Source organism: Platalea leucorodia, assembly GCF_965183815.1.
Source record: "Platalea leucorodia genome assembly, chromosome: 7".
NCBI lineage: Eukaryota > Metazoa > Chordata > Aves > Pelecaniformes > Threskiornithidae > Platalea > Platalea leucorodia.
This window is the reverse complement of record NC_138829.1, coordinates 72,097,362-72,110,178: the sequence shown is the minus strand read 5'-3', so window position 1 is coordinate 72,110,178 and position 12,817 is coordinate 72,097,362. Positions and strand designations below refer to the sequence as shown.

Sequence of the window (12,817 nt, the reverse complement as noted above, 5' to 3'; positions counted from 1 at the left end):
ATGGTTGAAGATAATTATACATTTGCATCCGAGTTCATTCTCCTGGGCTTCACAAACCGAGAAGACCTGCAGGTGACATGCTTTGTCTTATTCCTTGCCATCTATGTGGTGACTCTAATAGGAAATCTGGGAGTAATTATATTAATCAGACTCGATGTGTGCCTCCACACCCCCATGTACTTCTTCCTAAGCCACTTGGCTCTCTTGGACGTCTGCTACTCCTCCACCATCATCCCTCAAACCTTGCTGAATTTTTTAGCGGAGAAGAAGGTTATTTCCTTCGTTAGGTGTGCCACTCAGCTCTTCTCCTTTGCGACTTGTGCCACCGCCGAGTGCTACGTGCTGGCTGCCATGGCTTACGATCGCTACGTGGCCATTTGTAAGCCCCTGCTCTACTCTGTGGTCATGTCCCAGAGGCTTTGCGTTGGGATGTTGGCTGGTGCCTACTTAGCTGGTGTGATCAGCTCCACCATACACACAGTTTCCATATTTCGTCTCCCGTTCTGCCGGTCCAAGAGGATCAATCATTTCTTCTGTGATGGACCACCGCTGCTAGCCCTCTCCTGCTCTGACACCCATGTCAACGAGGCGATGGTTTCTGCCGTGGTGGGGTTCAACGTGCTAAGCACCACGGTCTTCATTTTACTCTCCTACTTGTCGGTCCTCTCCGCCTTCTTGAAGATGCACTCTGCGGCCAGTTGGCACAAAGCCTTCTCCACTTGTGCCTCTCACTTGCTCTCCATCGCTTTGTACTATGGCAGCTCCCTCTTCACGTACCTGCACCCCGGCTCCAGACACTCCTTGGAGCGTGACGAGGTGGTCTCCGTGCTGTACTCCGTTGCAGTCCCCATGCTGAACCCGCTCATCTACAGCCTAAGAAATGCAGACATGAAGAACGCCATGAGGAAAGCAAAAGTTAGAGTCCTCTCCTCCTTGTCCATCCACGGTTCCTGGTTAGCTGAAAGGAGAGAGCTACCCTTCCATGGTAAGGAGGGTTAGATATGGCACCTTCAAGAAGGAGGGTTCGATATGGCACCTTCAAGAAGCAGGGACTAAATGCACTTGGAAGCAAGACACCTGGAAAACACGCTTCTCCTTGAACCAAGGCTACGTGCTGCGCTAGGAGGGACGGGACTTTCCCCGGCTGCAGCCTGAGACCTGATGGTGACCATGTATTGGGCAGAAAGTTATTATCCAAAGTAAATGTTATTTAAATATGACTTAAAATAAATATTATTTATTATTTAGGTATTATAAAAAAAAGTAATAATCAACTTCCTTTCAGGCTTCAGAGACCTGAAGGGAGAATGCAGGTGGTGGCTTTGCCCTGCCAACGTCAAACCAGCCCGTGTCTGATCTCTCGTGTTTTATATTAATGAAAGTCCTCTGGTCATGTTTCTGGTATTAGGATGATGTTAACTGAATTTTCCAGGAGTTTTAGGTCTACACCACGATGTGAGGTCATGTGAAATACCTCTGTGACAGTGTGTTGGTCATCAAAGCACTCATGGTAAATGGGGACAAGTCATATTTGAGCCTCTGCTCTGCTGTGACTTTAACTAGGCGGGTAAGGGCCAGAGCGCTGGTGGAGGGAGGATTTTAGGTCTTCCTTTGCCCCGAGCAGCCAAGGTGCTGGTGGTCGGGGGTCACCTTACGATGGAGATGGAGCAAGTGTAGTCCCGAGCTGTCTGGAGCTGCGATTTCAAGCGCTGTTATTCACCCTGCAGACGCACACCCTACCCAAGCAGGGATCCTTAGTGGATTCGTTTGCTTTCCATATATTTTTTTTAAATAATCTTTGTAATCTCTTTTTTTTGTCCTAAAGTTGAGTGAGGGTTATTTTTTCCCCTCTATTATGTTTCTCTTCCTACTTCACAAGCCTTGCTTTTAGCCTGGTACAGAATGGGGAAGAAAGAAATAAAAAAACATGGAGGAATCCTTTTCTACCCACCTCCAGTGCATCTCCAGGACCAACAGTCTGGTGCCTTCCAGCAGAAAAATGAATCTACATTAAAAACATTAAAGCCATCTATATACTTCTCCATCTTGCTTCCCCACACTTTCATTGCTCGGTATTCTCTTCCATCTGCCCCATCCTTTGTGTCTTCTAAATGTCCGGGACAACGTTAACATTTAATATTTGTACTAAGGGTTTTATAATGTCTCGTCATCTCGCAGAAGCTTTCAGGAAACATCGGCACTCAGGATTCCTCAGAATAAAACTGGCAAAGCTGAGTTAATTCTGTATATTTCTGCTATATCCTCAAAGCAGCTGTGTAAAATGATGCTTTTGAGCAAATGCCGGGTGTGTTGTGCAGGCACAAGTGTATGGAAATAAATGCATCTACTGGAGAGGCCTCCCCACGGCCACGCTCAGATCATTCATACAGCAGATGCTCCGTTCAGTTTGTTTTCAGCATCCCTCAATGCAACATTAGCTCATCAATCAGCTCTCCTTCTCGGTAGTAAGGGGCTTTTTTTTTTTCAATAAAGTTTGTGATAGTCGGATAAATAAAAAGCAAACTGCCCTGGACTTGTCTTTCTGCAAGACCAGGGGCAGGTCTCTGCAGGAGAGCTGGTCTTGGTGATGTTGGGGTAGCCAGGAAGATTTTGGGGGGTGAAATCAAAAGGGGTTTTTGCTGAGCAGGTCAAAGCAATGATCAGTTGGCGGAGGGTCCTGAGGGAGAGCAGCTTGCACAAACATCTGAGGTAACGCTTCACCTGGAATAAAACCCCTCTGCCTGGGCGATCCCGCTCCCGAGCATCTCGGGATGCCGTGGCTTCGACCCATCGGATGGGCTTCTCAAGGAGCGCAGCCGCCGCATCCACCAACACCTTCCCTTTCAAGCAAGCAGGTAAAAAAGGGTTTGACGTTTCCAGTGGGTGACCCTTGTGCTGCCTCTCGTCGGCCTGAAAGCGTTTTTAAGCGCAGGTGGTACAAGAAGACTCAGCCTGGTACTTCGCTGCTCCCTCCGTTATCTCCTAACCCATAGCACATTTCACAACATTTTGCTTCCAGCGCGACTCGACTGAGTCATCTCTTCAGCTGTTTGTCTACTTCGTCTTGCAAAAACTACGTTAGTATTGATCAACACCTGAAAAATGTACAGCAGTCCCTTTTTGTGGGAGCTGGACGTGGTGTAATGAGTTCCGAGGAGCAGATTGCTTTTTAAAATTTCATGTTACAGTAGTATTTACGTCATTTAAAAGAAAAAAATTCGGCATTCAAATGATCAGTTGGCAAACCTAAACTGAGAAAAAAAAAAGCCTGATTAATGCTTCTGTTTTGTTCATATGGCTGAAGCTTCCCACATTCCTGTTGAGACGAGAAGAAAATCCAGAATAAAAGCTTCTGCTCTCTGAAGTCCTGCAGCACGGGCTCACAAGTAGCTCCGTCTGTACTTGGCAAGATTGTAAATATTTTTATTATTTAAAATAATGTATTTAATATTTAAATATTTTAAAATATTTAGCGTGTTCTTATCCTTGAAGCTGATTAAGATATGATTGTCCTCTCCAGGGCTGGAAGTTCACATATGAGCCGGTCACCAGAAGTTGCCTCTACGGGATGGAAATGTGCACCTCTAGGACACAATCAGTTTAATCCCAGTGATGAAATTGGTGTCCACGGAGAGAAATGCATGCTTCAAGGGTCCCAGTCACCCAGACGGAGCTACCACTACATCTCCAGTTACCAAGCAATGTTGACCAAGAAGATCTGAGGTCGGTAGAGTAAAACGAGTGGCGCTGGGACTGAATCACCCTCCGGCACTCACTTCAGCCTTCTGTATTTTTTTAATTCAGCCTATTCCGGGGGAGCGGATGCGGTTCCGTGTCTGGGATGTACCGGTGCAGCTGCATCTCAAGGAAGCCCATCCGTGTTCTCCAAGAGCATCCACAGCGTGAACCCAAGTGCCCTAGCAGGGCTTAGGAGGTTTGCTTCAAAAAAACCACACTACAACTGATCTAGGGACGTTTCAGCTGAGATGTACATGTCTGTAGATAGATCTTCCACCGGATAATTCATCTGCAGAGGGGCCGAATGGGGGAGATGGGAATATCTAAGCCGAAGCTTTAAAATTTTGGTTTATATATAATCTATTTTAACAACGTTACGTGGATATTTGAGGTGGTTGTAGAAAGCTCACTGCCATCACAGCAGAGCTCTGCTGGAGACAATGCCACTGCTCCACCCCCCGCCCAGCGCACACAGGGGTTTTGCTTCAAAAGCAGATAAATTTAGAAATTAAAAAAAAACCAAAAAACCCAACAACCAATTTCAAGTGCACGGCTTTGTTTCAAGATGAAAAGGCTGCACCAGAACTAACGAGGCCACAGAAAAGCACTGATCCAGTCCGAAAAAAAAGAAAAAAGAAATCCTTAAAATTTCCAGAAATCAGTGGTGAGAATCTGAATTTTCTGGTTTCCACATTTTGGAATGTGTTGATTTGACTTCATTCTTTTACACTTGAATAAACATTTTGATATTTCTTAGCATATCATTAGTAGAGTGTACATAAATCACGGCAGAATTATTCTCTTTTAAAATCTGACTGCGCGATTAGCTCCTTCCCCTGTTTGGCTTCAACGCTTGGGTTAAAGGAAGAAACACAGTTGCCTTGTATTTTTCTGAAAAAAGACAGCATTTTTTTATTGCATTTACTTTCCGGATTAAACTCTGATGTTTCCGCAGTATTTCTCTCTTAGGGATTTATTTTATTTTTATGCAAATTGATCTAACTTGTAGAACTGATGGATGGAGAAAACCTCACTGTTTTGTCCGGCTTCATCCTCTTGGGCTTCTCTGATGTCCCAGAGCTCCAAACCGCCACATTCACAATTTTCTTATCCCTGTATGTTTTAATGGTGCTGGGGAACCTGGTGATGATCCTGCTAATCAACGCCGACCCCCAGCTCCGCACCCCCATGTATTTCTTCCTGACTCACTTATCTTTCATAGATTTTTGCCTTTCCTCCGCTGTCGTCCCAAAGGCGCTGGAGACCTTCCTGCTGGGGAGAAGTCACGTCTCTTTTTTGGGTTGCTTTGCCCAGGTGTATTTTTACCTTGCTCTCATTGTCTGCGAGTGTTTCCTCCTGGGGGGTGACGGCTTACAACCGCTACGTGGCTGTGTGCGAGCCGTTGCTTTATGCCACCACCATGTCCAGGGCATGATGGTGTTGGTGTACACCATGGGCTTCCTCACCTCCCTGGTGCACACCGTCCTGGTGGGGAGGTTGTCCTTCTGCCAGGCCAGGAGCATCAACCACTTCTTCTGCGAGCTGCCCACCCTCCTGCAGGCTCTCCTGCTCCAATGGCCGTGCAAACGAGACCTTGCAGGTTTCCGGTGCTGGGCTTAACGCCGCGGGCTCTATCCTGATGATCCTGGTATCCTACACCTACATCCTCCACACCATCCTGCAGAGCCCTGCGGCCAGCAAGAGGCTTAAAGCTTTCTCTACCTGCACCTCCCACCTGGCTGTCATCACCATCTTCTACGTGCCGGGGATGCTCGCCTACGTCCAGCCTCACAAGTCCTGCTCGCGGGATCAGGCAAAACTGGTTTCAGCGTGTTACAGGGTCCTGACCCCCACCCTCAACCCCCTCATCTACAGCCTGAGGGACCAGGAGGAGAAGGGGGCCCTGAGGCAGCTGTGGCTGCAAAATCTGGTGCCGCATCTACCCTGGCTTTGAAAAGGCATTTGCAGCTCGTCGGTACCTTGGAGGTAACGAAGGACTGTGCGTTATCGGTCATTATTGGTCTGCTTACAGAGAAAGAGATCACACAGCAAGTACAGGGTAGGGAGAACTAGCATAACCAATCGTTCCCTTCAGACAACTTCAGTTTATCGTAATCGTGGCGTGAGTCTTCGATAATGAATCAAAATAATTGCCAGCGCTTTCCTAGCAAAACTGAAATAGCACCACGATGTTTTGTGTCTAAATTGTGTTAAATGAAACTGTTGCCCACAAAAAGGGTGCTCACATTGAAGGTAAACAATTGCTAATATTTCCATCGCCTGCTTGAGAATCGTTTTTCCCAAACGAGCTCGAAGGACCGAGGAGCTGTTTCAGTCAATGATATACGGAGAGCCGCAATGTGGCCCAGCCTCTCGGCATTTTTCCAGGAGCCCTATTAGAGCTGCTCCTACGAAGGCGTCGCTGAGACGGGCATCAGCGAGGTCCCCTTCATGAAGGCTGCAAGCGGCGGTTGTCTCCACAAGAAGGGGCAGAGAGGGTTTGCAGGACACTGCCAGAGGCGATCCCGACAAGAGGGGGGACGTCTATCCGCTGTAAGCGACCTGGCGGTAGCAGGGTGGAAGGTGACCATCCAGGTCGAGGTCCAGCTGGGACCTCAGGTGCAAGTTCTAGACCTTCTAGAAGAACCATCAGAAAGCACAACGCCGTGCTGGTGGCTCTGGGGACCTGGGCTAACCACTCGTTGCGGGCACGCATACGTTAGCACGTTGCCAGAAGCGTGTCCCAACCAAAATCTTCCCGGGATGTGTTTAGAGCTATTACTATTTTCCTTGTTGGATGATCAGTGAGAGGCCCATGCTTTGCGTGGCAATCACCGACCCACGTTTGACTGAGTGATGATTCCTCTGCTCGCCATCGCGTGGCTGAGGTGGAAGATGCTCCGAAGAAAACAGTAGACAAAGGTTTTTTAACATTTAATCGAGGCACGCCTTCTGTGCTTAATGAACTATACAATTTCTGGAAGAACATGTAGCTCGTATAATGACAAAGTGAATAAATTTTATGTTTTAAAATAAGCATCTTTGTAAACCATGGTCTTCCTGAAAGAACTGTAATGAATAATGAATGAATGCAATGGCAACCAGTTAAAACCAGCTTAAGCTGATGTAAAGTGAAATGCTATAAAGCTTTTAATCAAAGTTTCCGAGGGAGTTTTCATGAAAAGTAGAGGCATTTGGACAATTTCCCCGAGAAACAGAGAACACGACGCCTGAAGCACCTTATTCTGCGTGACTCGGAAGGAGAATCATTAACACGCAGCAAAGGAGCTCATCGCTCCTTTCTGCTCCATCCTTCCATCCTCTGCGCGCAGGGATCCAGCGGAGGAGGCTGGATATGGTGCTGGAGGGGTGTTTAGTGCACTGGGGGGGGGGGGGGGGAAACCAGTTCCCCTCTCCATGAGACATCAGGGAGGGCAACCATGGTAATTGCCATGGCCAGCATCACCTGGGGCCTCCACCCACACCCTCTGCCCAGGGCTTGGGGCACTATTTAAGCTCAGCCCTGGGGCTGTGACTGCATTCAGAGCTGTGCTTGGTCCTGGTCCTTACCTTTCCCAGCTTGAATTTGGCCCTCGGTTTCCCCTGGGCCATCGATGGGAGCTGCTGCTCTGCTCGGGCTCTGTGGGACCGTGCCCCATGGGTGAGGCTGTTGGCCACCCTGCGTTGTGGCCACCTTCCTCCTGGTTTGCCTTTCCCTTAGGGAGTAACTGGTCCTCGCTGCTCCTTGAGCCATGTTGCATCATGCAAATAGCACAAACAACTCTTCAGGCGAGACAAGACCCTCTGGTGTCCGAGCTGAGGATAAAGCAAGCTGTTACAAAAGGTAAGTGTTATAAAGATCTTCCCCCCTGCCCCTTTCTCTGTGTCTGTCTCTTAAGAAAAATGGCCCCTGCTCAGCTGCATGCTCTGGGTGCATTTTATTTTACTCTAGACTAGGAATCCACAACGTAGACTCTTATATCTGAGCAAAAAAAAGTTTGGGTTATTGGTATAACAACACAGTGGGGGTGTGCTTAGGTCATGATTTCTATGGCCACCTAAAAGAAATCATGCTAGGAGTATTTATCTTTTATTTTAGCTATGAAAAAAGCCAACATCTGGACTAACTCAGATGCAGCCATGTGCAAATTAACATTAAGCGACAGACAACCCCCCTCTTCTCCCTGCGGGGACCTGGCAGCCCGGCGCTCGTTGCTCCAGGTCTCTAAGAGGTTGCAGTGAGCTGCCCCTGCTTTGGAGAGCACGAGATTCCGCAGCATCCCTCGGTGGTACCTCCCCAGCTCTACAGCCGTCGGGGGGAAGAGTTGGCTGGGAGGAAATATCATGTACAACCACCCCATGGCAAGAAAATAGGGGGGAAAAATACTTCTCCATAGCTAGTTACATTCAGTCATACTAAACCCCTTGCCAATAGGGAGGAATACCACTCCCCGCTGCTGCTGCTCCTCCTCCTAAAGCAGATGGAAGACGCAGGTCAGGTGAAGCCCGTTTCTCTCCCAGAAACAAGGTTGTGTGGCTGAGTTAGAGGTCCTGCAGCTGTAGGAAGCGAGGTGCAGGATGAGATCCAGGTGGGGGGCTGAGAGCACTGCTGTGCTGCTGGGTGCAGGCAGAGACAAGCCGGAGCTTTCGCTCCCCGGGGATGAAAATGCCTGGGAGTTCAGCAGGAAAACATCCCCCTGGATGCAAATGAGGTTTGTTTTTCCTTGTAGTGAGCCCAAAGTGAGGTGGTTTTTATTTTTTTTTTTTTTTTTGGGATATACCTCCCCAAAAGCCTCCAGTCCTCCTTCAACCTGCCTCTGGAGGAATCGCTGCTCAAATCAGTGCAACTTCTTAAGAAGCTAAGCTTAAGAGGAAAATTCCTTATGAGCTTATTTTTACCACCTCCTATGATATTACGTCATTTCCCAGAAAAAACCCAAGAGTTGACAAGGAAATGTTTCTCAGAGGCCTGTAATGACAGGATGTTTGGTAACACTGAGTCTCTGCAGACTTTAAAGCATGCTTAAAATTTGCTGTACCTGCTTCTGTAAATATAGGCGGTTCCTTACTCCTCCAGACAGCTGACCTAAGACTGTTTAAAAAGGGAAGCAGCAGGAATTTTATCAACCGATTGGGGTCAGTTTGGTCAGCAGGCAACTCAGAAAAATGTTATTTGCTGCTGCTTTTTTAAGTGCATCCTTGACCTCCTTGTTCCTCAAGCTGTAGATCGGAGGGTTGAGCATGGGGACGATCAGGGTGTAAAACACGGCGGTGACTTTCTCCATCTCCAGCGAGTACTTGGAGCCCGGTTGCATGTGGCTCAGCCCAGCGGGGACGTAGAACAAGGTAACGGTCAGGAGGTGGGAGGCGCAGGTGGAGAAGGCTTTGCACCTGCCTTTGGCAGACCTCATCCTCAGGATGGAGAGGAGGATGTATACGTAGGAGATGAGGATGATGAAGAGCACGGACGTGGAGATGGTCCCGTTGAAGGTTACAAGCAAAAGCTCGTTGAGGCGGCCATCGGAGCAGGTGAGTTTCAGCAGAGGGTTGGTGTCACAGAAGTAATGGTTGATGACATTGGGTCCACAAAAAGGCAACGGCAGCAAGCAACACGTTTGGATGAGCGAGTTCAAAATCCCCCCTACGTACGACCCGGCCACCAGCTGAACGCAGACCCTCTTGGGCATAGAAATAGCGTAGAGCAGCGGGTTGCAAATGGCGACGTAGCGGTCGTATGCCATCACAGCCAGCAAGAGCACCTCTGTGGTCGTGAACGCAAGGAAAAAGAAATGCTGGGCAAAGCAGGCGGGGTAAGAAATGGTTTTCTTTTCCCCCAAGAAGCCAATAAGCAGCTTTGGAGAAAAGACGGAGGAGTAGCAAAGATCAACAACAGACAGATTGCAGAGGAAGAAGTACATGGGGGTGTGCAGCCGGTGGTTTGTCTTGATCAATGTGATCAGCCCAAGATTGCCCAGCAGGGTGATGAGATAAATCATTAAGAAGATTACGAAGAGAGGAGCCTGCAGCTTAGGCTCACTTGTCAGCCCTAGGAGGATGAACTGGGTCACCGCGGTGTGATTGCTTTGAGCCATGTCACCGTACTACATGGTAGCACGCCTGTTGGGAGGAGGAAAAATAATCGGAGTGACATAAGACAGAGCAACGGCATGGCTTGCATGCGATGCTGCTATCAGCAGGTACTTTATTAGACTGTTTAGTAAAAGTACAAAGCTTTGATACTTGAGGTAACATCTAACCGTGCTTAGGTTCTCAGCAAATCCTCACAGGCAGAGCAAGCGATCCGAAACCTTTCAGAAATCGCACTTTCTCCTTGCTCTCTTTTATCATGAGGCTGAATCAAAAAATTATTTTTTTTCCTTTAAAAAAACCCCAAACAATATTGAACGATTTGAAAACTGGAGAAGGTGTGAAGAATTTGCAAACTTGCCCTCTCGTTTCAGTAGAACAGGAGGCAGAAAAGGGGGATGTATTTCGTTTTCCCCACGAGAAGACTAAAGACAGGTGAGCCATGACCCCCCGGGAGCCCCGAAGCCACCGTGCCCTCTCTGATCAGCTTTCTGGATCCCCGGGGAGCTGCCGGGGACTCGGGAGGGCCTGGGCAGCCGGGGACAGAAGCTCCCGTGCGAGACAGCCTGTTCTTGCCGGGCTGCCACGTTTCTGTCGACACTCTTGCTCACGTTCCAGCACAGAGGGAAATATTCTCCCCAGTGTTGCAAATCATAATGAAACAGGGGTTTATTACACTGAATTTTTTTTATCCGCTCCAGCTGGGTGATTATTTACAGGTTTTTCTCCCCTCGAGGTAGGGGAGGAAGGCATTTTCAAGCTGCTCTTCGCAACTGTGAGACTAAGTAATGAATTGTACGTCATGTGTTATATATATAATAGAAAGCTGGTAGCTGTATTCATGAAAATTCAGGAGGTGAGGAGGGAAAAAAAAGAAATCACCACTTATCAGAAGGCTCCATGTAGCAGAAAGAAAACCAGTGCCTTCATTTTCAAACCACGCAACACCTCGCGCACGGTATTTTCTTTTCTAATCGAGCCCCTCCAGTCCCAGTTACTCTTTCTAGCGGCACACAGCAGATGTCAGGGATCCTTCATACGCCTGAAAGAATCACTTCTGGTATAAATAGTGGTACTGGTATTAATTAACAGTAATGTCAGGGTGATAAACAGCAGTGGAAATACTCATTTAGAACAGAAACTGTAAGGAAAAAAAAAACTTGGTAGTGAAAATAGCATGAAGTACAGGGCAGGCAGGTGGTGGTGCGGAGGGACAGCAGGGAAAGAGGGCTTTCATCTGAGCTGCACGAAGCAAATGTGTGCGTCCGCGCCAGCAAAACCTTTTCTACACGGATCATCCCTGCAATCCCCCTTTCCCTGCAATATCGAGACCAAACGCTCAGCTGTCTCCCGCCTTTCGAAGACACTTGCAATACCTTTTCTAAAGGCAGATTGGGACCTACCGAAAGGGCGGGCGCTGCCGTTTCTCTCGCAGCCCTGGAGCGTGGCAGGGCGCCGTGGGCGATGCCTGCCAGTTTTGCCGACGCACCAGGCGCTGCCGAACGTGTTACTTAAGCGTCGTTCTCGGTTTCGGCGGTTCCGTCAGGGTGGCTCTCACATTTCAGCTATATCGCTGCGCTCCGCTTTCCTGGTACAAGAGCAGGTTCGTACTTCTATCTCTGTAACAGACGGAGTTTTCACTTTACAAATATTTATGAGGTCCCAGCATAACAGAAATAGCTGCAGGATATTTCTAGGTTTTGGCTGCAGCTGCTTTTCCCTTCCACGAAATGATGATTTTTTTTTTTTTGAGAACACTTGAGCAGCCTTATATACAAAACCCCATAACAGATCCACCCAACGCTACTGCTGGGACCAAGCCCTCGCCTTCTGCCCATGAGGAATAATATCGCGGGTTGCTCTGGGCTCTGCAGCACCTTTTTACTCTTCCTAGAGAAAAAGATTTCCTCGCGGGCCGAGCCCTGCCTAACGCTGCCAGGCCGCGGGTCTCTCCGTGCGGCCGCACGGTGCAGTCCTGCTCTTGGCTTCCAGCTCTCCTCCCCGCTCGGTTTCTACATCTTCAGGGCAGAAGAGCAGCTTTTCAAATGTTTTCTCAAAGGTTTTATCACAATGAGATGGTGACACGTATTTAAAAAGCCTGAGGATAATGCCTAGAAGTTCAGACATATGGAAAATATACGGGTCAGGTATATTCCGGTAACGAGCTTTTGCCCTGGATCAGTAAACTGCCAAGCATGAATGCTGCGGGGTTTAATCTTATTTTACATTTGAAGCCTGTGCCTACAGTCCCGCTTTCCTGCCTTCCCGCTTTCCTGCCTACCACCGCGTTCTTACCCAGCAGCTGGATGCAGCTTTCTGTGATTTGCAGGCAACGCGCGGGCCTCGTCCTAAGGCAGAAGGAATTTTCCTCCGTTTTCCTCCATTCTCCCGATCACTCCGACGCTGCAGGAGGAGGGAAGCGGCGCTTTGTGACACCCAGAAGCGAGACCGAGCAACGCCGCGCTCCGTCAGCAAGAAGCACGGGCGCGTGGCCCCAGCCTTTTGACCAGAGAGGAGGAGGAGGGGGATGTCCCAAAGGGCTTGCGCAGGGGCTCAGCTGCTGGGTTTCTTTGGCCCTCGTCGATAAAATCCCTGAAGTAAATCTTAGCTGAGCAAAGAGCTTCACGCCAGCCACGGCGGGGATCATTAGCAACTCTCGGAAGAGCATGGAAGAAGTTTGGGCTTGGGTCCTGTCCCCTGCAGCTGACCCTGCAAAAGGGGCTCATTAACCTTTCTTTGCTCAGGGCTGATGGGGAGGGGGGTAATTTTCATCTGTGCTGAGCCCCAGGTGGCAAAGCAGCCATGCAGGCGTGCTAAATAATGTTTAACGGGGTGCCAGGGTTGGGAGCTTATTCTCCTGTTCGGACTGTGCACGTTTAGAGTTTCACTTAAACTACACCGTTTAAGGTAGCTGAAAGCGTGAGTGCCGTAACCGAAGTCAAGCGCGCAGGTAAATCGCTTTCCCTCCCCGCGTGTGTAACGGCTTTTACGG

At 48.7% G+C, this 12,817-nt stretch overlaps 2 protein-coding genes across 2 annotated transcripts; one reads left to right on the top strand and one right to left on the bottom strand.

Moving 5' to 3' along the window:
• LOC309593595 (olfactory receptor 5AP2-like) lies at positions 1–999 on the top strand (the record flags this gene model as incomplete). Its single annotated transcript, XM_082318361.1, has 1 exon — positions 1–999. One exon carries the CDS (start codon positions 1–3, stop codon positions 997–999), a length of 999 nt encoding a protein of 332 aa, XP_082174487.1.
• A 7,862-nt stretch (positions 1,000–8,861) lies between these two features.
• LOC309593164 (olfactory receptor 5J3-like) lies at positions 8,862–9,830 on the bottom strand (the record flags this gene model as incomplete). Its single annotated transcript, XM_082317319.1, has 1 exon — positions 8,862–9,830. The coding sequence occupies one exon, from the start codon at positions 9,828–9,830 to the stop codon at positions 8,862–8,864; it is 969 nt and encodes a 322-aa protein (XP_082173445.1).
• Positions 9,831–12,817: the final 2,987 nt, after the last annotated feature.